Consider the following 27,197-nt stretch of genomic DNA (forward strand, 5'->3'; position numbering starts at 1 on the left):
AATCCAAAGAAAATCTGCCTGTTCTTATCTGTGCTTGCCAAACTCTAGTTTTAACTTTTTTTCTGTTTCCTTCTGCCTCTCTGGAGAGCTCTAGTTGCTCAGGAGTTTTTATTGCTTCTTTTCTTATTAACCACTTGTCTTACACACATTCTTTAATTTCTGTAGCCCCCAGTGCCAGGTTGTAGAGGATATACATGTGCATGTGCGTCATCAATTTTTAAAATCTGAGTTAGGCTCTTAAATACTGTATCTTTAATAAATATAGCAAGAAAGTTAATAGATGCCAGAAAACCTAGCTTCTGCAGAAGAAAGAAGGTTTATGTATGGGTTTATACCATACATCAGTTCGTCTGTATCAGTGTCAGGGATGTAATGTCTAACACTGAGAAACTAACAGGTCCAATTATCACTACAAAACTATAAAACTGTAAAAAGGTTCTGTACTCATATTTTTAACTTAAAATTTTATGCATGATTTTATGTAAATTGTTCATAGCATCAAGACTGAAGCTTTTACACAGAGAGAAATTTCAAGGAGAGGTCAATAACAGAGAGCAGATTTATGAGAATTTTCAGGAAGGAAAGTCTTTTCTTGGAGAAAATATTCATCAGGCAGGATCCAGATGATCCAGGTGCTTGCTGGCCTTAACACTTTACAGCTTGAGCAGCACTTACCAATGCACTTACTCCCTTCCTAATTTTTCATTTAGTCATATGCTGGGCAGTAGTTGGTACCCAGCAGGTTTGGGTTTTCTTTTGTCACTTGCCAGGTTAATCAGCAGACAGCTCATCTGCTGTATGATTCCTACTATCCTGCCAAAGAGAAATCAGGGGACTCCAGGGAATTGTGCATTACAGCTGCAGGAAAGGAGAGAAGCCAAAAATTAGATTCTGAACTTTTAGAATCGTAGAATGGTTTGGGTTGGAAGGGACCTTAAAGATCATTCAGTGCCGGCCTCACTGCCATGGGCAGGGACACCTTCCACTAGACCAGGTTGCTCAGAGCTCCATCCAGCCTGACCTGGAGCCCTTCCAGGGATGGGACAGCCACAGCTTCTCTGGGCAACCTGTTCCAGTGTCTCACCAGGCTCTCCATAAAGAATTTCTTCCTCTTATCTAAGAATCACAGAATATTCTGAGTTGGCAGGGACCTACAAGGATCATCGAGTCCAGCTCTTCAATGGATGACCCATACGGGGTTGAATGCACAGCCTTGGCATTATTAGCACCATGCTCTGACCAGTGGAGCTCAGCTTATCTCATCTTAACTTGCCCTCTGGCAGTTTAAAGCTATTCTCCTTTGTTTTATCCCTACATTCCTCTCCAGCTTTCTTGTATCCCCTTTAGGTAGTGAAAGGTGCTATAAGGTTTCCCCACAGCTTTCTCTTATCCAGCTTTAGCAGCCTCAACTCTCTCAGCCCATCTCCATAACAGAGATGCTCCAGCCCTCTGATCATCTTTGTGGTCTCCTCAGAACCCTCTCCAACAGGTCCATATCTTTTTTATGTTGGAGTCCTCAGAACTGGACACAGCATTCCAGGTGGGGTTCTCAGCAGAGCAGAGGGACAGAATCCCCTCCCTCACCCAGCTGCCCACACTGCTTTGGGTGCAGCCCAGGACATGGGTCTCTGGGCTGCAAGTGCATGTTGCTGGGTCACATCAAGCTTCTTCTCAACCAGCACTCCCAAGTCTTTGTCCTCAGGTCTGCTCTCAATCCATTCTCTGCCCATTCTTTGTATTTTTCTTGGGATCGCTCTGACCCAGGTACAGGACCTTGCCCTTGGCCATGTTGAACTTCATGAGGTTCCCACAGGCCCACGTCCCAAGCCTGTCCAGGTCCCTCTGGATGGCATCCCTTCCCTCCAGTGAACAACCACACAACACAGCTTGATGTCATTGGCAAATGTGCTGAGAGTGCCCTCACTCCCATTGTCCATGTCACCAACAAAGATGTTAAACAGTGCCGCTCACCACTCACATTTCGATTTGTCATACTCCTAGCACTATTCTGGCAATCAGATTTTTTTTTTTTTTTTTGTGTCATTTGTTGTGAGAAAACATTGCATGTGCTGATGGATTTCTCTTTTCCAGACAGCTAAGTCTGTGACTGGCTCTTGGAAGCTATATTTGTGGTCTGAATTTGGGAAAATATTTTGGAAACATCTGTAAAATACTATTTCAAATGTCTGGGTTTTGGCTCATTAAAGATGAATACATTCACCAAATTTAAACTGGAAAAAACCTCAAACAGTTTAGGATAGCGTAGATGCGTTTGCAAAAAGCAGAAAATATTTGCCTCTATTAGTTCCCAAAGAGATTCATGTGATTTTGTGGGGAATGCAAGCTTTTTTCACCTATTTCTTAACAAAACAATATCATGTGTGGTTGAATCATCTTGTTGAATATTTCCATTACATGGCAGGGTGTTATTTGAGTTATGGACAGTCACTGACACGGCATTTAGAAAAAGCTGCTAAAGAAAAATGTCTTTTGAAATATGAACTGATGGAAACTTTCAGGCCATAAGTTCTAATAAATGAACAGTGTATGTGAAAGATCATGAACTGTTAATAATACCTTGTACATAAACTTTGCTATTTTTCAGCTGAGCATGTTTCCAATGCTGTCAGTTTATATTTAACAAGGAATTTTGACAGCTTGTCTCTTAGATCACATTATTCTAGAAGAAGCTTATTTATAATGAACATGATCTAAAATATTAAAGGTGCGATTACACCAGGAGTTTTGGAGATTTATATTTTGAATTGAGTCTTGGCTAATGAAAGAAATTAAATGTTATGGCATGCTTCTTTTTAAAATAAACACGTTTTCCTTGTCCTGGATAGGTCATTAAAGGGCCATATTTGCAGAATCAAGGTACACATAAATTCAGATCTTCAGAGGGAAGAGAAGTGTCCACTCATCCCCTCAGTTAATAACAGTTATTTTTGTTTGTGCTTGAATTAATTCTGTCTTAGCTCCATTCCAGAGATTCTTGGATTTACGTGGCTGCTGCTGTAGTAGTGACACTTCCAGTTTAGTTTGGAAAAACAGAATTTAGAGTTAATTAAATAATTGCCAGTTGCAACTCCTTCCTGCCCAATTCCCTTCAATGCCTTGTGAATGCTCAGTTTTTCCTCTCCTGTTCCTTTACAGATGAGTTCTTCCATGCTAAGTATACATAATGCTAAGAGGAGTATTTACTTTTATTTTTAATCTAAGTAGAACAGCTTTGCAACCCTTTCACAAGTGGCAGGGCCGGCTGCATCCCTTGTGCATACAAATGCAGTTCTGTGTGCATTAGCCAAAGGGCAAAATAGAAAGATTCTCTATGGTTTTAGCCAGACACCGCTGTCTTACTGATACAGATCCCCAACACGATGGGTTTCCTCAGAGTGAAGCAGGATTCTGCTGAAAGCACAAATCAAGACTTACTGATCTATTTTTATAAGTTTGAGGATCACAAGCCCTGTGCATGGATATTGAATGTAGGTTAAAGGGGCTCCAATAATAAAATTTGTGTCGAATGCCATAGTTTAGTTTGTTTCAGGTAGTTGACAATTTCCCAAGCATTTAATCTTACAAAAATGAGTTCATTAATAATATTGTAAATATGTTATAACTGAGCCCTAATACAACATAGTGTCTCTGAAATGCAAAAGTTTCTGTTATTCTTGTTATTTATTGTGTCTGTCTCCTGTGGTGTAGTGCACCAGTATACTGTGGAAGTAAGTGGCCCAGGTTGTGTTAGGATTTGCTTAAACCAGATCTCATCCTCTGCCTTTTATCAGTTTTAAATTTCTTTCCATTAAACCCCGCAAGCTATTCCCTTCTCTTAGCAGGGTAAATCCATCATGTCATTAATCATTCAGCAACCTGTGCTTGGTCATGCCTTCAGGCTGCCACACTGTTCTCTTGCTGCCCTTGACTGTTTCACCCTCACTGTTTCAAGCTGGTAATATTGTAGGGTGCTGGAGTGATTCCTTATATTGAAAGTCCCATTTTTGGTTGTAACAGAGCAATCTTTCCGGTTTGGTGCCTCTGTCAAAGTTTTTCAGGGTTCTGACCTGTGCAGGCAGCTATAGCTGGTGTGGGTGAGATGGTTACATCCTGCAGGTGTGTCCTCCTGGCCCTTGTATCTTCTGATGATCCCATGGGGCAGCAGAATGAGATCCATTCCTGGTGGGCAGACAAATGGAGCTGGCAGCCCCTTCAACTAGTCTGTGCAGAAATGCCCTGGTTTATAGCAGGGAGATGTGGGGGTTTTGCAGGACTTTCTGTGCTTGGTCTTTGGGCTTGAAAACTTGCTTAGCAGCTACTTTGCTTTTCTGTCACGTCAGTCATGACTCCTGAGCAGCCATGTGGGTTTTCCTGATGGATCTGTCAAACTTATTCCTATGACTTAGTGACTGGGATTATGTCACTCGGTGTTTAGCTCACTAGCATCCACTTTCAGCTGCAGCTTTTTTGGGAAATAAACCGCTGAGAATAGTCCGACATAATGCACTGCTTTCCGTAGTGTCCATTAGGTGTCTCCACATGCTGGTGGCTCGTGGGTACTTTAATTACATCTTCCCAATTAACAGCAGTGTGCTCTGCATGCGTTCCTTGAATGGAGTCCTAGATTTCCATAGTGAATAAAATGCTGTTGCACTCGTACTTTCTGCAAGGAATTCTCATTACTGGAAGAACTCGCACACTCGCCGACCACTCTTTGTCAGTTGCCGCATCTGAGCCTTAATTACAGTTGCATTTTTAAGTAGATAATACATACAAAATGGTAATTCTGAGCCCATAACCACCTGGCATGTTCTTTCCTACCACTGTGCAGCTACTCTGTTTGCAATACAGAACAGTAAGAGAAATTACAAGTAAATTTAATATACAGTCATAATGCCATCTTTCAGCTTTCTTGTTTGCAGCCAAAGCCGCTGCTGGATCCCTTGTTAGAGCACTAAGTTTTTTCCAGTTGTCTAACTTGTTCGCCCTTGGTTTGTAAATATGTCTATGGATTATTTGCTGCCTGGATCATTATCCTGCAATTTGACAGAGTCTCAAAGGGAGAAGTCAGCTTCTCTCAACACCAAGTGCAGGGTTTTCTGTGTTTGTGTGTGGTAATAAGAATAATTTCCATCTCCTCTCATCCTTCCTCATTTTTGTGAATACTTGGCCTTTTCCCTTACAGTGTTGACAAGAACCTATAGGCCTCCTGGCAGCACCACATCTGCACTCTTCTAGCCTAGCTCACCTTTAAAGGATGGTTTAAAGTGACAAGACCCATTTTTAAAAATTGTGATAGACCTTTAAGGTAAAATGACAAACTATCCCACCATAAATAGGTGAAGTAAATCCAAACTAGGTCCCATTACTGGAGCTTGCCCTTAAAATCTTCTGTGCATTTATCTGCCGAGTGTACCTTTGTGACATCCCCCTTCTGAGACATTTCAGCACAAAAAGGACCTGTCTACTTCATTTTTTGATTTTTTTTTTTTTTTACTCCCTGGGAGGGAATATCTGTATATTTCTCCATAGGCTTTTATGTGTGATTTACACCCCTTTCCCAACCCACTCCGTCCTGGGAAAAGTGACGTGCTGTAGATAGAGAAGATCTACCTTTGCTGGTGTCAAAAAAGGAGACAAAAATCTGGTGTTACTTTTAAAATTTCTTACCTACCCTCGGTGAATTTGATATCTGGACACAGGTTTGCAAGTTCTCTTTATGCTTGTCTGCCTTTGTAGAATTTTTCAATAATTTATGTTGGGTAGCTAGTATTTATTAATTATCTTCTTACATTCGAGATATAATTTGAAATATTTTTGCTTAATTTTAAAAATGAAGTTTGATTACTGACATTATTTTAAATAATGAACTTTCTGACGTGGTTTACTATTCCAAAAACTGATAGAATATCATTATCTTGTTAGAACAATGCCTGGCTTTCTCTTATAGCAAGAATAACAACAGGAATAGAAGGCAACTCAGCCTATCATATTTGATTTCATCAAAGCATGATAGAAATACTGAAAAATTTGCCTTCACAACCTTAATGTGCACAAATAAGTGCCTATAACACATCAAGTGAAATACCAAGGACAATAGAGTGAGTTAGTGGCAGAATCATTGCCAATGCTCTATTTCCCTGATACCTGTCTACTTTGGGTCTTTTAGGGACAAAAAGTACTGGTTTTGCATCAATATTTGTATTGTGCTGGAAATTATATTCAAGGAAAGTTCACCAAGGTTTTATGAGTGTTTTTCCTGTTCCACTCCACAATTTAAGATTGTTTTAACAGTAAAACGAATTAGCACCAGCCTTCTGTAGGTGTGCCTGACTTTCTGTGTAGTCCTCAGGCTCCAGCTGTATCTTCACTTCATCCATTTATAAGCTGACTGCAAAAATTGTTTTGAAATAAAACTTGCAAAGTTAATTTTATTCAACCATATATACCATATAGAAGCTGACGATTTCAGAAGGCTGATTAACAATCCATGGTCTTTAGAAGATAATCCTGCATTACTGCAGAACTTTGGAAAGAGAAGGCCTACAACCCTTAAATTTGTCCTAGATCTTTATCTACTAACAGAGAAAACAAACTAATAAAACAATGAAAAATAATGCAAATCTGACCACCAGACTTCTGCCCAAGAACGTGTTCTGACTGCAAGGAAAGGAATGACATCAAAATCCCTTGAGTCCACTCAGATTTTCAGTTTTTCCTTCTTACAGGAAGGATGCTCAGATTGGGATGTAGTTCCAAGCTAGGGCACGTCCCTTTAGGAGTTAACACGTGCTCGGTCTCAGCTCCCATTGTCAGGAACAGATGCTGAGTCAACACAGACAGCAGAGTGACTGAAGTGGACTGAGCCTGTAGCTGAAGAGTTCCTGGAGATGGCTGGTTCATCCTTTACCCTCCATGGAAGTCAAGACTGTCCTGTCACCTTAGGTGCCCACCCAGCCTACGTTCTCATCTCCAGAAAGGCCCAACTTTCTGGAAGCCCTATGCCATGCCTGCCAAGCCTCTGGCTTTAGCACACAGCAGTGCAATCTCTGCTGCTCCAGATGTCAGCAGCTGTGATATCCAGCCTGACCTTTGCAGCAGATGTGACAAACTCACCAGATCTCCAGAACACATCTCAATTCATAGCTGGGCTGGATAAGAGCCCCTAAATTTTGCATCCTATGTTTAATTCTCTGGCTGCTTCAGTATCAAGAGGTTGTCAGTGTTGGTCTTGTCTGTCCCCCCACCTAAAGCTAGCTTGATTTAGCATTTTTGTGTCTAAGATGGTTGGGCTGAGCTTCTGCTCTGCCTTAAGTTAAGATGGGGTCTTCCTCTGTCAGCAGACCACCATGGAGCTGTACTAATTTTCCCTTTGTCTTCTGTGATAAAACACTGGAGCATATGCCAATTCCTTGGCTGTGGGTCACTTTCTTCATTAGCATTTATTCCATGCCCTTTGATTAGCATATTGCTTTCTGCTCCTTTGAGTTTTGCTGTGAGACATTTTTAAAGATGCTGCAGTAAAACTTTATGAATGATTTCTCTTGAAAAAAAATATTTTGTTAATAAGCACAGTATTATGCTCATAATGCTAATTTTCCTGTGATAAAGATTAAAACTTGGTATAAAGAATGGTGAACTCAGGAACATAATTTTTTGTAAAACATTTCCTCCTTTAGGGGGCTGAGAGCCTCTCTTTGGGACACATCACAGTATTATTGCCCTAGAATAATCAGTGAAAAAAGATTTGCAAATTGGTTTTGTCCCTGTCCACAGCAGAACAGTTAGATAGATGATCTTTAAAGGTCCCTTCCATCCCAACCCATTCCACAATTCTATGATTTACGAATAAATACACAAGTCCATAATGAATGACAATCTAAGTAACTGAAGTGAGAAAGATCTTGTAGTGATTCCATAAACCAATCAATTACATAAGAATGAAGATAATGAGAACAGTAGAGAGATTCATGACCTGCAAGGACTTGTGTAACGAATACAAGATCTTCTTTCAGTGAAGACCAGCAAATGTCTATGAACTTACATGAAGCCTCTTATTTGTTACTAAAACCATGGGAACATAAAGTGAAGCAAATTCAAGCATGACGAGGGAAGTCTTTTGATGTTCATGGAAAGCTGCAATACAAGGTTAGACCAATAAATGCAATGACTGTAAATGTTAAGGGTAGGCAACTAAAGTCACAATCATTCCAGTGAAAGGGCTCATTTAAAGGATAATTTATTATATCAGAGTAGCAGTATTAAGGATTACACCAGACATTGTGGCAAATATGTTCAAGGGTCATAAGCCAGAGTTTATGAAGGTACAACCTGTAATAATTTAAACTTGTATAGAAACACTCATTATAAGTGTTTAACAAACATTAATTAATTAAGCTGTGTAACACCACGCTGTGAGCCTATGGGTAAGTCAAAGCATTTGTATCTCAATTTTACAGAAGGTTAAGCTGAAGTGCAGAGAGATATATTTGCCTGAGGTCACATAGCAAGTCACTGGAAAAACTGCAAATAGAGTCTGCAGTCTGAAGTTCTCATTTCCCTCGTTTTGCCACTTGTATCACACTTTCTACTAGTAAAATGAAAGGGAAGGAAGAGGCAACTGAAGTGATGAGCCTTGGAATATAGTTAACCCAGTTTTCTACATGTGTTCTTGCCTTTTTTTTCCCCCTGCAGCTTAGGCATGTATCAAAGGGGTAGGTTGGTTTTAAATTATTTTGAACTTTGGTTTCTGGGCAGGAAACCAGCTGCACCAGGAGTGCAGCAGGGGGGGTGAAGTGGAGATGGAAGATGCAGCCCCATAGTCACACGTTCACACGTTTGACTTTACAAAGCACCTCATCAAAAATGATGACTGAGTTGTCGCTTAGTGACAACTGACTCTCAGGCTGCCTGGGATTGTGTGTTTTGGTATCAGAGTAAAATTGGTTATTGTGTACAGAAGGTGATGCCTTGCTAAAAGGCAGAGCCTTGGGCTGAGCAGATGTGTATCCTTCCACTAAAGGGAGACTGGCAGGGTGTTTGCAGAGAAAAAGGGTAAGAGAGATGCAGAGGAGATGTTCCTAGGTGAGACCTTGAAGAAAAAAGATTAAAGAAAGTAAAGAGTTGCTCTGGCAGGTCAAAGAACAAAGTTGTGTTTTAGTGTTTTGTTTTAGCTTGATATTTAAAATGATTTTCAAAAGGGGTTGTGTATGAAGATGTTTCTTTGTAAGGTGAAGAAAAAGGATAGGAAGAAATTACTATTAATTCCTTATAGATTGCCATGGAGTTTTCCTGAAAATGCTCTTGCATTGCCTTGTGAAAGTGTGTCTGATTGAAATTTCACTCTGTTTTTTAGCAAACTGGGTGCTTCTGGGAGATATCTGAGGGGAGTGGCCCCTGGCTGGGTTGCTGAGTATCTGCAGCTATCCCAAAGCCTGCAGGTCCCAAAACTTGTGCTCCAAGCACTAGGTCTTTCATTTACCCTGTCTACTCTCAGCTATTTATGTGCAACAGCAGCGGAAAAGCCTATATAAAACTAAACTGATTTAGGATTATGGAATGATACACCTTTTTTCTGGTTCTAGTCTGGTATACAGCATTTTCCTCCATGCTGGGAAATCGGCTTGCAGCTGGGTCCTTTCCAAGATCCAAAAAAAGTTGAGGAAATATATAATCTGATTTTTTTTCTGTGACTCTTGCCTCTGAGATGAAAACATACATCCAGTTTTGATTTGGCATTTTACAGTCAAATTTTGTCAATTTTTCCTTATTATCCCTATTTAAAGAAAGAATATCTTGAAGACTTGAGCAACAAACAAAATCACACAACAAGTAAATGATATAACTGAATGGTTTTCCAGTATTGAAGCCAGTTGTTTAAGCACACGTTGGAACGATTCAGAGGAAAGTCTGTTGATGACTGCTGTGACAAACAGTGGGGCTGTGTGATCTTCTGACAGGATCAGAAGTGCACAGTAATAACTGTTAACTTCTGCACAGAAAATAGGGAAAATCTCTCCAGTAGTGGCTTTGAATCCAACTCCCCAAACAATGAATAAAGCCTCATTCTGAAGGTATGTTATTATTGTTGTCAAGCGCTGGAACAGGCTACCCGGGGAAGAAATTGAGTCACCATCCCTCGTGGTATTTACAAGATGTGTAGATGTGGCACTTGGGGACATGGTTTAGTGGTGGACTTGGCAGTGCTGGGTTAGCAGTTAGACTTAATGACCTTAAAGGTCTTTTCCAGCCTAAATGTTTCTGTAATTCCATGATTCTATACTACACGCAGAGGAATACACAGTGCTAAAAAAAGTGAAGGTTTCTCTTAAAGCTTGTAGGAAAAGAATTTCATAAAAACCATCATTTTTCAAAGAAAACTGTCATTTTCTGAAAGGTCTGTTCTGAAGCACAGGAAACCTTGCCTTGACCTCTTAGTACTTCCTTAGCTGTTGCCTTTGAACTAAAATTATCTGCACTTTCTGTAGATACAGTTTTCCATCAGAAAATATCCTGGAACAGGTTCAAGTATCTGTCCTGTTGTCTGGAGGTACAAAACAGCCAGTGTGTGCCCGTGATCCTCTTCTGACTCTCACAGATTGTGTGTAGATCCACAAGCCCTGGATTGCCTGGTTAAAATGAAACCTTGCCGCGGGATTTGGGGCTTGCTGCTCTGCTCTCCTGCAGCTTAAGCTTCAGGAAGAAGATGAGAAGGTCTGAGTGCAACATTTACTAACTTAATCTACAGTGGCCACTTCAGACTGTTTTTCTGTGCATTGTTGAACCTGTCTCCTGGGTTTTTGTCTTGTTCCATTGAAAACACTGTGTTACCAGCCATACTTATAAACCATAACATATTGTCAGTGGTGAATGCTTAAATCCATAGAATCATAGAATTGTTTGGGTTGGAAGGGACCTTTAGATCTAGACCAATCCCCCTACAATGATCTGGGACATCTTCCACTAGATCAGCTTGTTCAGAGCCCCATCCAGCCTTACCTTGAATGCTTCCAGGATGGGGCACCTACACCTCTCTGGGCAACCTGTGCCGCTATCTCACCACCCTCACTGTAAAAAATTTCTTCTTTGTGTCTAGGCTAAATTGGCCCTCCTTCAGATGAAAACCATTATTCCTTGTGCCATCACAACAGACCCTATCAAGAAGTTTATCCTCACTTTTCTTATAAGCCCTCTCTCCTCATCCATTGTTACTCGTTTGTCAGTCCTGCATGTCATGGTAGGATACATTTTCTTTGACCCTCCATCTGGAGTGGAGTTCCTATTTTTGAATAAGTGGCTAGAATGTGTAGGCAGAACTGTAGTAATACATTCAATATCATCACTGAAAAGGCTTAAATACTGACTTTACTCTCTGATTGATGGCTTTCTAGTTTTCACTTAACATGAACATCACTCACATAGAAAGGGCTGCAGCAATTATTTTGTCTTCTCTGTGCACAGCGTGTTGAATATTTTATTATCCCTGCATATTGGGCAGCTGCTTTTGAGGTGCATATTCCTAGCTGAGATTTTTTGGAGACCTCTGGTTGTATTTTGGATATATTGCAATAATGTTGCTAATGTACTGCAAAGCCAGAAGTACTCAAAGGATGTTTTTATATCATATATCTAAATAACTATTGGACATCAATTACTAACCATTCAGTTATTTGTTACAGCCTGTAAAGTGTTTCAGAACTTTTTTTTGATAAAAAGATGTAATTTTACACGGGTATGTACCTGCTTAGTAATGGTTCCTGCCTCCAGGAGCTTACAACCTAGATGCACAAAGAATCACCAGATTATCATTGGATAATTCAGTTTGGAAGAGACCTCAAAATTATCTAGGCCAAATAAAAGGGATTTGCTGAAGCTTAAAAATCAAGACAAGTTAATAACAGAACCCATATTTCTTGCTGCCTACTTTGGTACATGTTCTACCAGAGAATGCTGCTTTTAATAGATTTAGGAACATTCATCAGCTGTAGGGAATTGGCAGAAGACTGCTTCCCTGGCTTGCACTGCACTGTTTCACTGCCTGCATGGAATAGAGAACTTTTTCTCTCTTGCATCAACTCTTGCTGTTGGGTTGGCATCTACGTTTCTCGCGCACCAAAGGCTTGTGTCTGAAAACCTTGCAAGCAGGGCTGCTAAATTTCATTTGGACTTGAAATATCTTTGTGTTACCTCTGCCAACTGCAAAAATAAGCCTTGGGCTTTTCCTTTGTTGTTGAATGTGCCTCCACCTTTATTAGTGCAGACCCGAGGCAAGTACATGTGGAGCCAGGGGATGAGATGCAGCTGAAGTGGGCAAGGTGTTTTTGACTGCTGCTGCACTGAGGGATGCTATGGGAGGGAGGCTGGAGCTCCCCAGGACTGTGAAGCTATGAGCCAGCTTGATAACTGGAGCTCTGCCATTTCTCATGTGGGTCAGTGCCACAGGCCTGCTTTAGTTGAAAACACACCCAGTTTCAAGGTAGGTTTTAACTTCTCTTGCTTTTTATCTTCCCTCTCTTATAATGGCAGTTTTACTCAATATGGAAACATTTTACTTGAAAAAAACCCACACAACATAATTGCATTGGGTGAAGCATGTTATTTAACCTCTCTTTGGACTGCTTCCATCAGCAGGGCCACTAAAGCTCTTTACTGGCAGGCTGGTACAGTCTCTGATCACTTCTCTGCTACTTGTACTGCCTGAATGAGTTTTCCTTCTTGAACAACATCCTGCACAATTCGCCTTACTCCTACCTAATAATTCAGACCACATGGCTGAAGCTGACCCAGCATAATCTACTCCCCAGGAAATAAAGGATGCCATTTAGACGTACACTGTAATGTTCCCTTAGTTAAAAAAAGGATTTACAGCAGGAGCCTGCAACAACTGACTTTATTTTGATCTGCAGTGTTCTGCCAGACAGTAGTCATTTGTGCTGGGTTACACAACATTAAAAGGTACACATCAGACACTATCCTACACATAGACAAAAAGACTGTCCCAAATTTCCCAGAAAGGGAACAGCTTGTGTTTGTGTGTTGCCTTAGACCCTCATTCCACCTTGTCCCTGGATGCCCTGGAAAAACAGATGGGATTTATACCGCAAAGCAAGTCAGGGCACTGGCACAGTACAGGAGAAATGAATTCTATGGCTAAGGACCTCTAGGAAGAGGAGAAAAAAACCCACCCTTTCTTTTTATCCTACAGAATATTTGTTCCAGTTCCCAGTTTGGTTCTCTAGAAATATGATGCACAGAGAGCTCATTCCTTGGGTAATGGGATTCTACGTTGTTAATGCTATTACAGTTAATTGCAAAATTGTGCAGTTGTCTGCAGAAACTACAGACAACTTCTGCACATACTGGCATTTTGATGCCATTGCTAAATCCTCTCAAGACATAAAGTGAAGGGGGTGGTAGCAAGATGTATGTAAGGAAATCTTCCTGCATTGCTAAGCACAGATGAAGGTAACAGCTTTTGGAATAGCTGTCAGCACAGTGGAGGTCAAAACATGCTGTAGGGGGTAGGTGTCTGCAAATTCAGTGGGTTTTGGATAAGGTTTGCTGCATGGAATAGTTTGCACTGCTCTTTTGCAAGTGGCCACATGTACTGTCAAGTCACTGGAGAAGCAGCATTTGCTGACATATGCAGTACAACCTCAGGCTAAGCGATGTACAAGATTATCTTTTTAAGTTTAATTGCTTATGTTGTATAAAATATAGATGGTATCAGAAAGCCTGGCATTGGTCTGTTTGTTACTGGAATACAGACTTGCCTCTTCTTCCCCTTCCTTTTTGAAATGCAAAAGAGGTACAAGAGATTTTTATCGCCAGTTCTACTCTGGTTTTCTTTATGCTCCCTGTGTTCTGAACCCTGAGTTTGGTATCTTGTAAATCTGTCCATGGCCTGGTTGGATGGGGCTTTGCGGAACTTGGTCTAGGGGAAGGTGTCCCTGGACATGTCAGGGGCGTTGGAACTATATGATCTTTAAGATATCTTCCAACCCATATTATTCTGTGATTCCACCCTCACTGCATAGCTGCATTGTAAACCTGCACAAGCTCAAGCTGAGCCATCTTGCATTTTGCACTTGTTATGATCTGTTTATAAAGAGATGCCTCTTCCCAAATTAAGGTGCAAATGAGACCATATGCTCAAGCCAAAAGTAAAAATTTTATTTAACATTATATGGGAGGTAGAGAGAGAGAAAGAGGGGGGAAGAGAAAGAAAGTAAGAGAGAGACAGATTAAATAGAAAGATATCACCACCCAAAGGATCCTGTGGCATCCCACTAGTCCTTCTTCACCCTGGTGGTGGGGTTACCCAAGTCATTCTTCTGTGATATCACCTTTATACAGTCCAAGTTCTGGGTATCCACAGGGTGTAGATGCCATTCCCATAACCTGGGATGGCATGTGTGTGAGCAGTTTTTCCTTTCTCACAGTTTGCCATGGTGGGACTTTTTGTCCGGATGCTAACCAAACCTTCATTTCTGTTAGGCCTGGAATGAGCTCCTTCCTGCTGTGCCACCTGTGCTTATCTCATGTTTTGTTGTGGTGGTTTATTTTATAGCAAGTTCCTTCTGTGACCTTGGCAGTGTTTTGAGACAGGCAACTGCATTCTGTAAGTCCTTAAGCGCTTTGTTACCTTGGAAAACTGATCCTTTGATGTTCTCACTCCATAACCCTTTGCATGGTTTGGTACATGCAAAGTGCAGCTCCAGGTCAGCTGGAATTAAAGAGAGAGATTGGGATAATCCCAGCTGCTTGGTGCACCGGGATGTGTGCGCTTTGATGGCTACATTTCTGCATGTCCATGAAAGTACTGGGATGCATTTGGGACCTGCCAGTGCTTCTCTGTGTTGGGTGGAAGTCATACAGATGCCAAAGCTATCTCATGTACTTCATGCAGCCTTGGGGCTACCAGCCGATTGTGCTGATTCACACAACTGAGGGGACACCAAGGGCACCAAGATGCATAACTAGGAACAAATGCTGATCACCTTCCCTTTCTGACCTTAAATCACGCACACTAGTGAGTATCTTGAATAAAGGAGAAAGCTTCTAAGAGTGAGAGGTTCCTGCCTTGTTCCCAGCACACTGAGGAATCATTCCCAATTTGCTTGTGCAGCTGTATCTGCCCTACCTAGCAAAGAGGACTTTTAAAAATGGAATAATGTTGTCTCAAATCCACTGGTGATTCTGAAGCTACTGTAAGTGGGTTATTGATTACAAAGGGCTGGACAGATCTGGTGTGCTCATTTGTGGTTCTCTGCATTTTGACCCAGCTGGTTTGCTTCTCTTTGAGGCCATGGGCAATTTTCTCAGCCAGCACTATATGGTTCTTAATGTTTGTTTTGCTTTGAAATGAAAGGAAATATGAAAGTCTATGTTGTTATTATTCTCTTCCTTTAATCTTTGCTCAGAAGTTAGTCCTCTCAGACCTTTAATCATCTGTCTTTGTCTGAATTCCCCTCAATTTAATTGTATCTTTCTGGTGCTCAACTGCTTACAGATGAATGAGGAATTGCATTGCTTTATCTCATTTTTTTCCCCTCATTAGAATGCTGGCAAAAGCCCATGGTCACACAAGACAGTAGTTTAGGCTATGCAACATTTTTGCCTTTTTGTATTATTTAACCCCTTTGCTATCACAGCTCTGAAATGTTTCTATCACAAATGGATATTGTGATGCATATAAATTAGAAGAGAAGTTGTACTGGAATAATGGTTGTAGGGCTGCAGCACCAACCACTCAAAAGTCAGAAAATGGCAGAGTTTAGGGAGCTTGTTCAGCTCTGTCTGATCGCACATTTTTCCTTTCTATGTAGCTGCTGTCTAAAAGAAAGGTCATTCTTTTATGTGAGTAAGACATTGTGTCTTCTCCAGTACTTATTCTTTTTCTAAACTAATTTTGTTTAAATTTTCTTTTAAAAAAAGTAAGGTTAGAGTGAGCACAAATCTGAGCATTAATATTTTTTTTTTAAGCAATAGTAAAAAACCCAAGACTTCAAACTGAGAAGTGTCTCCAGCTTTAGTAACAGACAGTGCTTCCTGACATATCCATAAAGGTTAGACCCTGCTCACTCCTGCACAGGTCTGTAAGGAAGGAGAAATGGGGACTCTTGGAGCTTGCCTGCAGAGAACAAATGCAGCCAGCTACAATATACTTGCCCATGGGCAGTTGCAAAATGCTACTGATATGTACTCTACCGTGCTGATGTACAGAAAATTTGTTTTCCCACTTCCCCAGTGATGGAGTTATCCAAAATAAAATAAGTCATGGTATCTTTAGAATTACTTCATACTAGAATATATATATATATATATATATAAATTATTGTCTGCAATTTATCTTTATATAGCAAAACTGACAATATTTTTTGGCTAGGCTAAAGGGAGAGCAACCAAAATTTATTAAATAAAGTAAGTAATCTCTTAAGAAGTAAATGAACAAATTCTGTTAGATGGAAAATCCAGTGAGATTCCCTGACACTTTAAACAAACATGAATTAATTGCTTAACTAAATGTTTGGAGCAGTACAGGGATTCAAACTGAAGATGTGTTTTGTGCTCACAAAGTTAATCAGTAGTAATATTTCCATTTCTACATGAAATCTGAACTTGTTTTCATGGAATGGAGAGACTATAGTGCCAGGAAATACTACATACAGATTTAATTTGTGTAAGAAATGCCCCATCCCTGGAAGTGTTCAAGGGCAGGTTGGATGGGGCTTGATGCAACCTAGTCTAGTGGAAGGTGTCACTGTCCATGGCATGGGGAGTGGAACTAGATGATCTTTAAGGTCCCTTCCAACCCAAGACATTCTATGATTTCTGTTTTCTATGATAAGATTTTAGACTTTTTGTTGAATTATTTTCCTGTAAACCCGCACTAGGAGACAGACTTTTTTTGCTCATTTTGCATAACAATTACCGTGCCCCCATGACTCATTTTTATGACTGTGGTTCCAATCTTGATTCTATAGCTGCTCACTCCTGTTCTATCCTCAGTAGTATTCAACACTTTCCCCTCCTAGTATGATGGCACCTCTCATGTAGCAGAGATTACTTGGTAGAGCAGGTTTTACTCAGAGCAAATTACAAAGCCTGTTTTCTGCAAACCTTGACTGACTGCAAGTTTCTGGCTGCCCTTGTTCCACAGAAATGGCAATTTCAGCTTATGGAATTACAAAGCAACCAACTAAGTGAATCCTCTGTGCTTTCTTCTGTGACCGCATAAGTACTGAAGTGCTTTTCTCTGCACACCAGTGATCATTATTCCAGCAAAAGCAACCCGTGACTTCCTCAGAATAGATAAGAACCTTTACAAAGAGACTGAGGTTTTAATATTTATTTTGCACATGTGCATGTACATGCAAATGTGGCTCACACATCATTTTTAATGAAAACACTAGGGCAAGATAGGCTTTAAAGTTAGGGCGAAAGCACCTTTCTACTGTTCATTGACTGAATACTGTCAGCCCAATTAATACCCTGATAACAACAGTGATACCAGCTGAATGCCACTGCCAGAGGGCAATTTTTAGCTTATTTCTGTAAAGTATTTATCTAGAGATAATTACATATTAGCCTGATATGTTTTACTTGCTGTTGCAATACAAATTGACCTGGCATTGAACCATATATTACAACTGTTTCAATTGTACTATGAGCATTTAAAGTGACTGAAAAAAATTCCCTGTATCAAGAATGGAGAAACTTACTTTCTCATTGCAACTGCCCTGTAGCTTTTTGTTTTAAAAATAGGCTTTAGTTTTGATGTGGAATTAAATGTTCGTAGTAATATGGAATATACATGCTTACAAATACATCTGTGAAATAAAAGTTAGTGTGGCAAGGAGGGGATTGGCCTCTTCTCCCAGGTAACCAGCAACAGGACAAGGAGAAATGGCCTCAAATTGTGCCAGGGCAGTTTCAGTTTGGATATTAGGAAAATTTTTTTCACTGAAAGGATTCAAGTGTTGGAACAGGCTGCCCAGGAAAGTGGTGCAGTAACCATCCCTGGAAGTGTTCAAAAAATGAGTAGATGTGGCACTTCACAATATGGTTTAGTGGGCATGGTGGCACTTAGTTGAAGGTTGGACTTTATAATCTTTGAGGTATTTTCAAATCTGAATGATTCTATGATTCTTTCTTTTCCCATTGTATATGACAAATAGAGTACGTAGTAAGTTGGAAAGTTGTAAAATGAGTTACAAGAAAAGTTCAACTTTAGCTGTTACTAAAGAGAGCGAAGAGAGGCTTCTGATATGTGGCCACAGACTCAATGTGAGGGAAAGCACAGACCCTATAAAAAGTTTTTCCTTTGAGGTCCCAAGGGGTATCCAGGTAGATGCAATCCCTTTCTTTGTTATCCAGGAGAAAGTCCATTGTTATTAATTAAACTAATGTGAAGTTTATTTGTTCTTTGATAAGCCAATTATCTCTGCTAGATAATGTACCACCATTTGTGTATGACTATCTCACTAAAAACTTCTTGCCCAAGGAAGGAAACAGCTTTTTCTCCCTCTCCTTAGGTCATTACGTGCACAGGTTTCAGTAAAATTATTTTCACTACTGGATCTCATATATCTGATCATCTGATCATGGAAATAAGTGTGATAGAAACATCTGAACAGGATGTTTTAAGACCTGACTTGTTGCTTACTCTTGGTTGAAACCAAACATTACCCAGCCACTTCTAAATGGCAACACACTGAAGTGGTGAATCCACAAAGTCTTCCTTCAAGCTGTGCACCCCCCTTGAAAAAAATGCCAAATGCACCCACAGATAGGGCTGAGAGTGATTCAGGTGCTTTGGATGGGTGTCAAAAAATTTCTCTTAAGGTATTTTACATTTGCAAATTTCTAGGTTACTGGTTAAAGCGATCTATGACTTGCTTTTCCCTGTAAAAGGGTCTGTTCTGCCTATGTTGTTGAGGTGTGCCTGTAACATGTTCTTTGAATCTCTTCTTATAATGTTATTCCTTTACATTTTAAATTTCTTTTCCAAAGACCTCTTTAAAATGAGAATATAACTCAAGAATCTTACAGGAAATTTAGAAAAAAATCTTTTTGTATTGGTGCTTTCTACTAAAAATGTAGTACATGTTTATCATTATGATGATAATATGTAAGTGTGTATCAGCCAAAGGAAAACACCAGGGAGACAAAGCCAATATGGCAAATAACATCTTTTACTTGTTCCTCTTTACAAACAGATATTCAAGAGTTTTATGAAGTGACGCTGCTAAATTCCCAGAAAAGCTATGAGCAAAAAATAGAAGAAGCAAATCAAGTTGCAGAGAAATGGGAGAAGACAACATCTGCTACAGACCATGAAAATCTGCAGAAAAAACAGGAGGTAATTTACAAGATTAAGAATTAAAATATATGTAATGAGTGATGTCTCAAACCTGAGAAAAGCCATGCAATGGTGTATAAGATTGAAAGGATGGGTTAATTAAGGGATTAGATTAGGGTGTGGAGGATATAAAGGCATATAGTGTTATCCCTCTGACCTTGATTATGTCGTGAACTTCTTTATCCTTTCAATGGAAATCTGTCAAAGGGAAAGTAGAAAACTTTCATTTTCTCATCCTTGGTGTACTTTATCTGATACTTGGTGTCTGTGATTACCCCCCAAAAGAGAATATATCTTCTCAGCTTGCTGATAACCCCTGAGGTTATAAATACTCCAGTGATTACATCCTACGTAAAAGTTTTAATAGGAGTTTTCACATTGGGGTGAACTTTTCCACAGTCCAAGTTCACAGAGATCAACCAAAATAGTCTCTGCCTGAGGAACAGATACATACACACCTTTGCTTTTCTCCTGTAGCTAGTGGAAGAATTCAAAACCTTTCTTTGTCATCCCCAGCTCTACTCTGCCTTTTGCAGCCTCCAGATTATTATTAACTATGTTAGTAATCTAAACTGCTTGCCTCCACCCGCATTTGTACTTCAAAGACAAAAACAAACCCCACAGAAGCAAGCAATGAATTGCTCTGTTCTTAAACAGTGGAACAGAAATAGAGTGGGCATGGCCTGCAAACTGCAAATCTCCAGACCAGAATTAAAGATGAGGGAAATGTATAAAAATTTTCATTGTTGTCATGGTAAGTGAGGCATTTCAAGTTTTAAAAGTTGTTGGAAAGAACTTTCCCATAGGCATGACTATTTTTAAGAGCTTTCCTTCTTTTTCAAAAATGTAAAACTCAGACAGAAATTGTGGTTCTACATGACATTTTAGATGTGATTCTTTGAAAAGATAAATCAGAATTGCAGGCGGCTAGAACAAAACTCTCTGAAGAAATTTATTGTAAAAATTAATTAGCAAAATAAGCTTGCAGAAGTAATGAGAATGAGCGTTCTGGTTTTGAGTGAAATCAGAACAAATGAGTCTTAACATTAATGTAGGCTATATCCCATGAATGATTTAACATTTGAGTCACAGTTTGAAGGCACAGACAGCTAATATCTGTATTTTTTTTTTTTAAGCACAAATCTTTATGCTTTAAAATGGTGAAAGGGTATTCCTGTTATCTCTTGGAGCATCTGGTGAAGACAGTGGACAGACTCTTTTTTTATTCTAGCCTCATCAAAGTATTTGACCCTCAACCCCATCTTCTTAAACTCATTGCTGCCTAAGAGGTGTGCTGCTGGCCCTGTACAGGGGAATTTGAACTTTAAATTCTAAGCTGAGAATAATACATACAGGGCTAACTACAAACTTTCCCATTTTATGAAATGAGAAAATAATGTTCTGATTTAAAGGAAAACAATAGAAAACTATAGCATAGAGACTGGAATAGCCTTTTCAAGGCAGGGTGCTGGCAGTCAGAGTCCAGGGTACCATTTTCAAATTTGCTCTCCATAAATTTAATCAGTGTAATGGGAGAACAAAATATTTATTCCCTTTAAAAATCATATATGTTTTAAGGGTCCAATGCAAGCAAAAGAGATTGGAAGTGTAGGCTTTTGTTTTTTTCCTTCTGACACATTATTGGCAGTTCCGAGTCAGAACGGTTTAGTGTGAGCTGGATGTACAAGCTGCTGTACAAATCCAAGACAGCTCTTTGCTTTCTGTGAGAAATTACCTTATGAAAATGTAATCAAATAATCTAATATATCATATCAATTCTTATTCATGGTCCATTCCTTATGGGAAATGATTGTTTTGTACTTCCTTTTCTACTCAATTACACGTCCCAGATTTGGAAAGAAAAGGCCTGCCTTCCTTCATAGAATCATAGACTTATGGAATGGCTGTTGTTGGAAGGGACCTTAAAGATCATCTAATCCTGTGGGCAGGGACACCTGCCACTAGAACAGGTTGCTCAGAGCCCCATCCAGCCTGGCTTTGAACATTTCTATGGATGGGGCATCCACAGCTTCTCTGGACAACCTGTTCCAGTGCCTCACCACCCTCACAGTAAAGAATTTCTTCCTTATATCTAATCTAAACCTCCCATCTTTCAGTTTAAAGCCATAGCCCCTTGCCTTATCACTATATGTCCTTGTCAAAAGTCTCTCTCCAGCTTTCTTGTAGGCTCCTTTCAGGTACTGGAAGGCTGCAATTAGGTCACCCCCAAGCCTTCTGTTCTCCACTCTGAACAATCCCAATTCTTTTAGCTTTTCCTTATAGGAGAGGTGCTTCATGCCTCTGAGGATCTTTGTGACCTCCTCTGGACATGCTCCAGCAGGCAATGTCCTTGCTGTGCTGAGGACCCCAGAGCTGGATGCAGCACTGCTGTGAAAGCCCAAGGATAATCAGTCAGTCCAGAGGCCATCCTCCTTTCATGCCATCCTCCTTTCATGCCTTGCACTTGAAACCTTTCTTGGCTGTCTGTATGTTATTTTTTCCTATATAAATTGGTCCTTTTTTGGTATTTATTTTCCAGTCTTAATTGCTGATAAAAAAGAAAGCAGCTTTTACTGTCCAGGACAGGTGTCCTGTGAACCCTCCTTTGTATTTATGTACTTGCTTTTCTGAAAGTGTAGATTTTTAGATAAGAGAAAATGTGTTAGGTTGTTGTTTGTAATACTGTTCAAATTTGCCATCTTGACTCTGTGATCACCACAGCAGTTTTTTAGCAAACTGGTGCTAGATCTCACAGCATACTGGGGCTGGATCTTCATCTCTTTAAATAGACATGAAAGGGTCATTACCCATCCTATAATCTCCTATCATTCTCAGAGACTGAGAAGAGAGATGTCTCCCAGACTCAGAGACTGTAATTTTGAATGGCCTTTGTAAAAGCAAGTGAAAAGTCAGTAGAATATAAGATCTCACAATATGTATCAGAACCAGTTGCATCCAAATTTTTAGTGTGAATGCCTCCACATAGCAACCCATGGCTACAAACAGTGGAATTAACAGAAAGTGTTGGGGTTTTAGTGATAAATTGGGGGTTTTTTTCTCTACCTTTTTTTTTTTTTTTTTTTTAATTGCATGCTTCTAGCTAAAATCTGTGCTGTTTAGGTTTTAATTGTGCAGGACCCCGTAGTCCACAAGAAATTGATAAATGTTTAGGTATGGCCTATGCATTTAATCCTTGCTTTTTGCTTTATCATTAACATCTTTGTTGCTTGTTTGACTAATCAGTGACTTCAATGTTTGCAGATGAAAAATGCAGTATTACCATCTCATTATTACTGCATTTCACCCTGTATAGAGACTAAATATATGTGTCAGTGTATCTGGCAGAGCTGTAAATATCATAGACCAAAATAATTCAAGTGGGTGGGTGTTAGTGAAAAGGAAGAAAGAAGGATCTATATGAATGTGTTTTTTGTGTGAATTTATCCATGTTGCTTTCCCTCCTGTAAACGCGACTTGACAAAATCAGCTGAAGTTGGTGGATAGTTTCAGAATCAATGAAACAGTTTTTGGGCCAAGTTTAGATTCACTAGAAATGTTTGTTAGGTTCTATTTGAAAAGGCTTTTTTCTTTCATATATTCATATGGAAAGCAGGGAATGTGACATATTGGGCACTAAATGAAAAAGTCCATCATGTTCATCATGATGTAGGATCTCTAGAATATAACTCTGAAGAAGACCTAAAATACCCCTCTTGTCCATTCTCTTGTCCTGGGGCAGATCAACTGCATTTGAACCGTTCCTGACATGTTTGCATAGTCTGTTCTATAAAACTTCCCACAGAGGAGAGTCAACTATTTCTTCAGGGAACTTATTTCCTCACTCATAGAAAATCTTTCCTGATGACAAACCGAAGTTTCTCTGTGTGCAATTAGAACCCATTAGATTTTGTTCAATTAGCAGTAGACATGAAACAGGTTTTATTCAGTCCTGTTCCAAAAAGCACTTAAACACAATGCAGAATCATGCAGCATCATAGAATGGTTTGGGTTGGAAGGGACCTTAAAGATCATTTAATGCCAGCCCCCCCTGCCATGGGCAGGGGCATGTTCCAGTAGGCCAGGTTTCTCAAAGCCACCTCCAACTTGGCCTTGAACACTCTCAGGGATGAGGCACCCACAGCTTTTCTGGGTTCCTGTGTCTCACCATCCTCATCATGAGGAACTCCCTCCTAATATCCGACTTAAACCTAATCTCTGTCAATGCAAAGCCATCACCCCTTGTCCTATCACTACATGACCTTGTAAATAGTCTCTCTCCAAACTTCTTGTAGCCCCTTTTAGGTACTGAAAGTCCGCAATGAGGTCTCTCTGGAGCCTTCTCCCCAGGCTGAACAACCCCAGCTCTCTCAACCTGTTTTCATAGGAGAGGTGCTCCAGCCCTCTCATTGTCTTCTTGGCCTCTTCTGGACTTGCTCCAACAGATCCACATCCTTCTCATGTCAAGGATCTCAGAGCTCAGTGCATTACATGCCCTTATAACAACAAATGCTAGGTTGTAATGAAAAATCTTGTCTTTTGGGATAGAATATATTTAGTTGTCTTAGACTCTTCTCAAAGGAGCTATACTTAGAGGTATGAAATATTTTAGCTTCCAAAACAAAAATCCTTGAGGCACTGTGAAAAGCAATTAGTGTTGACAGCACAGGCACTATATCTCTCTCTATATATTTCCAGTATATATAAAAAAATTCTTGAGATTACGTTGCAAGATTTATTTATTAATGAAAGTACTAACTCAGGATTTGGGAACTGCAGGTTTTAATTTCTTACTGTTCTGTGCAGTTCCTGAAGGACTGTATGTGGAGTTTGAGAAGAGAACTTAACAACTAAGTCATGAAAGGGAACTGACAATTTACAGTGTCTGAGGTATCTCACAATATGGAGATATCAGTTACGGACCATATCTGTGGGGCACTGCATGGGCAGAAACAGTTGTTCAGGATTAAAGTCCACAAAATACAGACTGCACCTATAAACTTACAAGTAATGAATTCCAAAAATGGGACAAGATGTCATCCCCTTAAAATCTGCCTCATTAAGATGTTGATACCTTATCCTGAGGTTCAGAATCATGATCTCTGTTCTGTAAATAGGACTGTAGCTAGATGTCTCTCATAATGTGTGTAAAGGTGCTGCTGATACATTTTGCCTTTTGAAGAAGCTATTTGGTTAGGATGTTTTTCAATGATGTGCAAGTCCATGTTCAGCTCCCTTCTTGACCAGAGAGGAGCTGATAGTGCTTCTCTTCTCACCCACAAGACTGCACTAAGAATTATACTGGCAGGTATTATTTAGCTTTTTCTTGTTGGGTTGTTGCCTATTTGTGTGGAATAATTAAATAATTATTGGGACAGAGTACTGATACGTGGCTTTATAACTTAGAGTTTACGGCTATTACTATGAAGAAGACATTTTGTCTTCTTTAGCATACCCAAGGGTGGAACCCTCCCTCCCCAGCAAGTGCACAAACACCAGTGTTGAAAAGTCATAAATGAAAAGAAAGCCCTTCTCCCTGTTTTCTCTTCACTCTTTTCCACCTCCCCATTGTCACCATACATATATTTAAATCTGGAAGGGGGAGGATTTAACAGAAAATATTAAGAACTCCACTTCCAATGCCCATTATGTCCAGGGAGCCATATGTTCATTTCTCTAAAACTGCATTTAGGGGATGCGGGATGTTGCCTTCAGTGGGAAGGTTGGTGACACATAGGGGAGGAAGTGTGGCTGGAGTTCACCTAACTGAGCAGGTTGTGAAGGTGTGCCAGAAACATGGAGTTTGTGGATGCTGACAGTGCTTAGACATTGGGCTGATTGATATGGCCCAGACAACCTCATTTCGGGAACAAACAAATGCCAGGTGCCTTCCTAGAGAACATGGCTATGTAGATGTGACACTACACAGATAACATGCCTCCAGAATTTCCGAGGATTTCGACTGCTTTTAAGCTGAATAATTTCAAGTTGCAGTATTAAAGCATCTGCACTGGCTTAAACCAAGGAATAGTTATCCATGTAGCCTGGTACCTAGCTGCCAGTGGGGGCCAGGAGCAGATGCTCAGGAAAGAGTCAGAAAGGACCAAGCCTGTGTATTGGGTGCTTCAGCTGTTTTGCAAGTCTAATCTGAATTTGTTTGAACTAGAAGCACAGAAAGTGTTCAGTGCTGGGAAACTCAGCCTTACCTTATTTTATAAACATTCAGCATGGTATTCACCGCAGCTGACTGGGGATGTGTCCAATCTGCTGCTGGAAATCATCAAGACAGGATTTGTTTGTAATTTTGCCTCTGCCAAAAAGCCTCATTACTTCTTTGGACCAAGGTTTATAAGACCAGCATTCACAGCTTGAAAGCATTTTCTTGAAATTATGGCTCTTAAATTGTCCTTTTTGGAGAGAGAAGACTGTTTTCTTTTCACTCCTAGAAAATGTGAGATAGGGATTGAGCTGAAAGTGGTTTAAATTCAGGTCTTCCACTGCTTCGAGAAGTGCTCTCTCCCTTTCCACTTCCAGATAGGTCTGGGGAAAAGTATTCTCCATCTCTGCTGTCTGTGCAGCAGTATTAGTGGGTTCCTGGAGCCTGAGAGTGGGTGTGCAGTTCTGAGCCCAGCTCCTCAGCTTAGCAAATGGAAAAGCCTAGCCTCAACTAGCCTGGGAAAAAGCTTTCTTCCCTTCCAGGACTCTCTGCATTGCAGCAAACTATCACTAGCTAAAGGATTTCTCTCACTCAAACATTATGTATACATAATACAAAGATAGATACAATTGAAACTGACATGTTTAGAAAATACAATAATGGAGAACACAAAACCACCTGGATGGAGGAATCCATCTGGTGGAACAAAAATGGAGTTTCTCTTTAGTGTGACAATAGAAACAGTGCTTGAAGCTGCAGGCTTGTGCTCAGCTCCAGGCACTCATTAGAAGATATAATTTTACCCTTGTTTTAACCTCTGTATTCTTTAATTTGGTCTTCACTGCTGCTTTTTTTCTGGTCAGCAGTGTTTTAACCTTTATCTAGATGGAAAGCTGAGGTGAAGGAAAAGAACACTGCACTGTTGCACTTCCATATAAATCTGGCAACTGAAGATCTGCGTGTTCCCGTATTATTGTGTGAAAAGACTATTTACTTATAGGGCATATGGTGCAGATACTTTTGCCATATTGAATGATAATAATTTGCAATTACTGTGCAAGTTTGGTCATCACACCCTGATCTCACATGCACAATCTTCATTCAGCACAGTGTGGGATCATTGCTTTGACATGGTCCCCAAAGATTCCAGTTCTTCATTTAATTCCTGTTGTTCATGCATTTCTTATGTTTAGAGGCTCATTTTGAAAATATATTTAATTGCATCATGCAAAATGAATCCTCTTATATCTGTTTGCTTCAGGAATGCCTGCTATCCTTGTACCCAGCTATTATAAACACTGTAATTACTTCTCTGTCCTCTAAGTGCTGGCTTGTTAAAAGTTCCAGTAGTAAAACCCTTACTTAAAAATCTTCTGCCTGAAGCAATTAACAAACCATTAATCTGTTTCACACTAACAACTTGTCTAAAAACATGGACCTGCAGCTCCTTCTATATGTGCCTATAAAAATTTTCTTCTTCTATAAAAAGTCTCTTCTCTGGAATTTTGTTTGTTTTCTTTGTTTGTAACTGGGTACAGCTTAATTTGTATGGCTTGATTTACTCCCAGGAGCCACATTTAATTCTGTTTAAGTGATTATACTTAATATGCAAGAGTCATTAGCTATGATCAACCATAATGTTTCATTAGAAGGGTTCAAAACATTGAGTTTTATGCATCT

At 39.9% G+C, this 27,197-nt stretch overlaps 1 protein-coding gene across 1 annotated transcript in view; it reads left to right on the forward strand.

The window, feature by feature from the left end:
- Positions 1 to 27,197, forward strand: part of DLG2 (discs large MAGUK scaffold protein 2) — a gene marked incomplete at both ends in the record, with an annotated part of 992,680 nt that overhangs the window by 104,462 nt on the left and 861,021 nt on the right. The window contains one exon of the mRNA XM_082277305.1: positions 19,221 to 19,363. Coding sequence (XP_082133431.1) covers positions 19,221 to 19,363 — 143 coding nt within the window. The remainder of the gene's footprint in view (positions 1 to 19,220; positions 19,364 to 27,197) is intronic.

The sequence above is a fragment of the Coloeus monedula genome, assembly GCF_965178545.1.
Source record: "Coloeus monedula genome assembly, chromosome: 3".
Taxonomy (NCBI): Eukaryota; Metazoa; Chordata; class Aves; order Passeriformes; family Corvidae; genus Coloeus; species Coloeus monedula.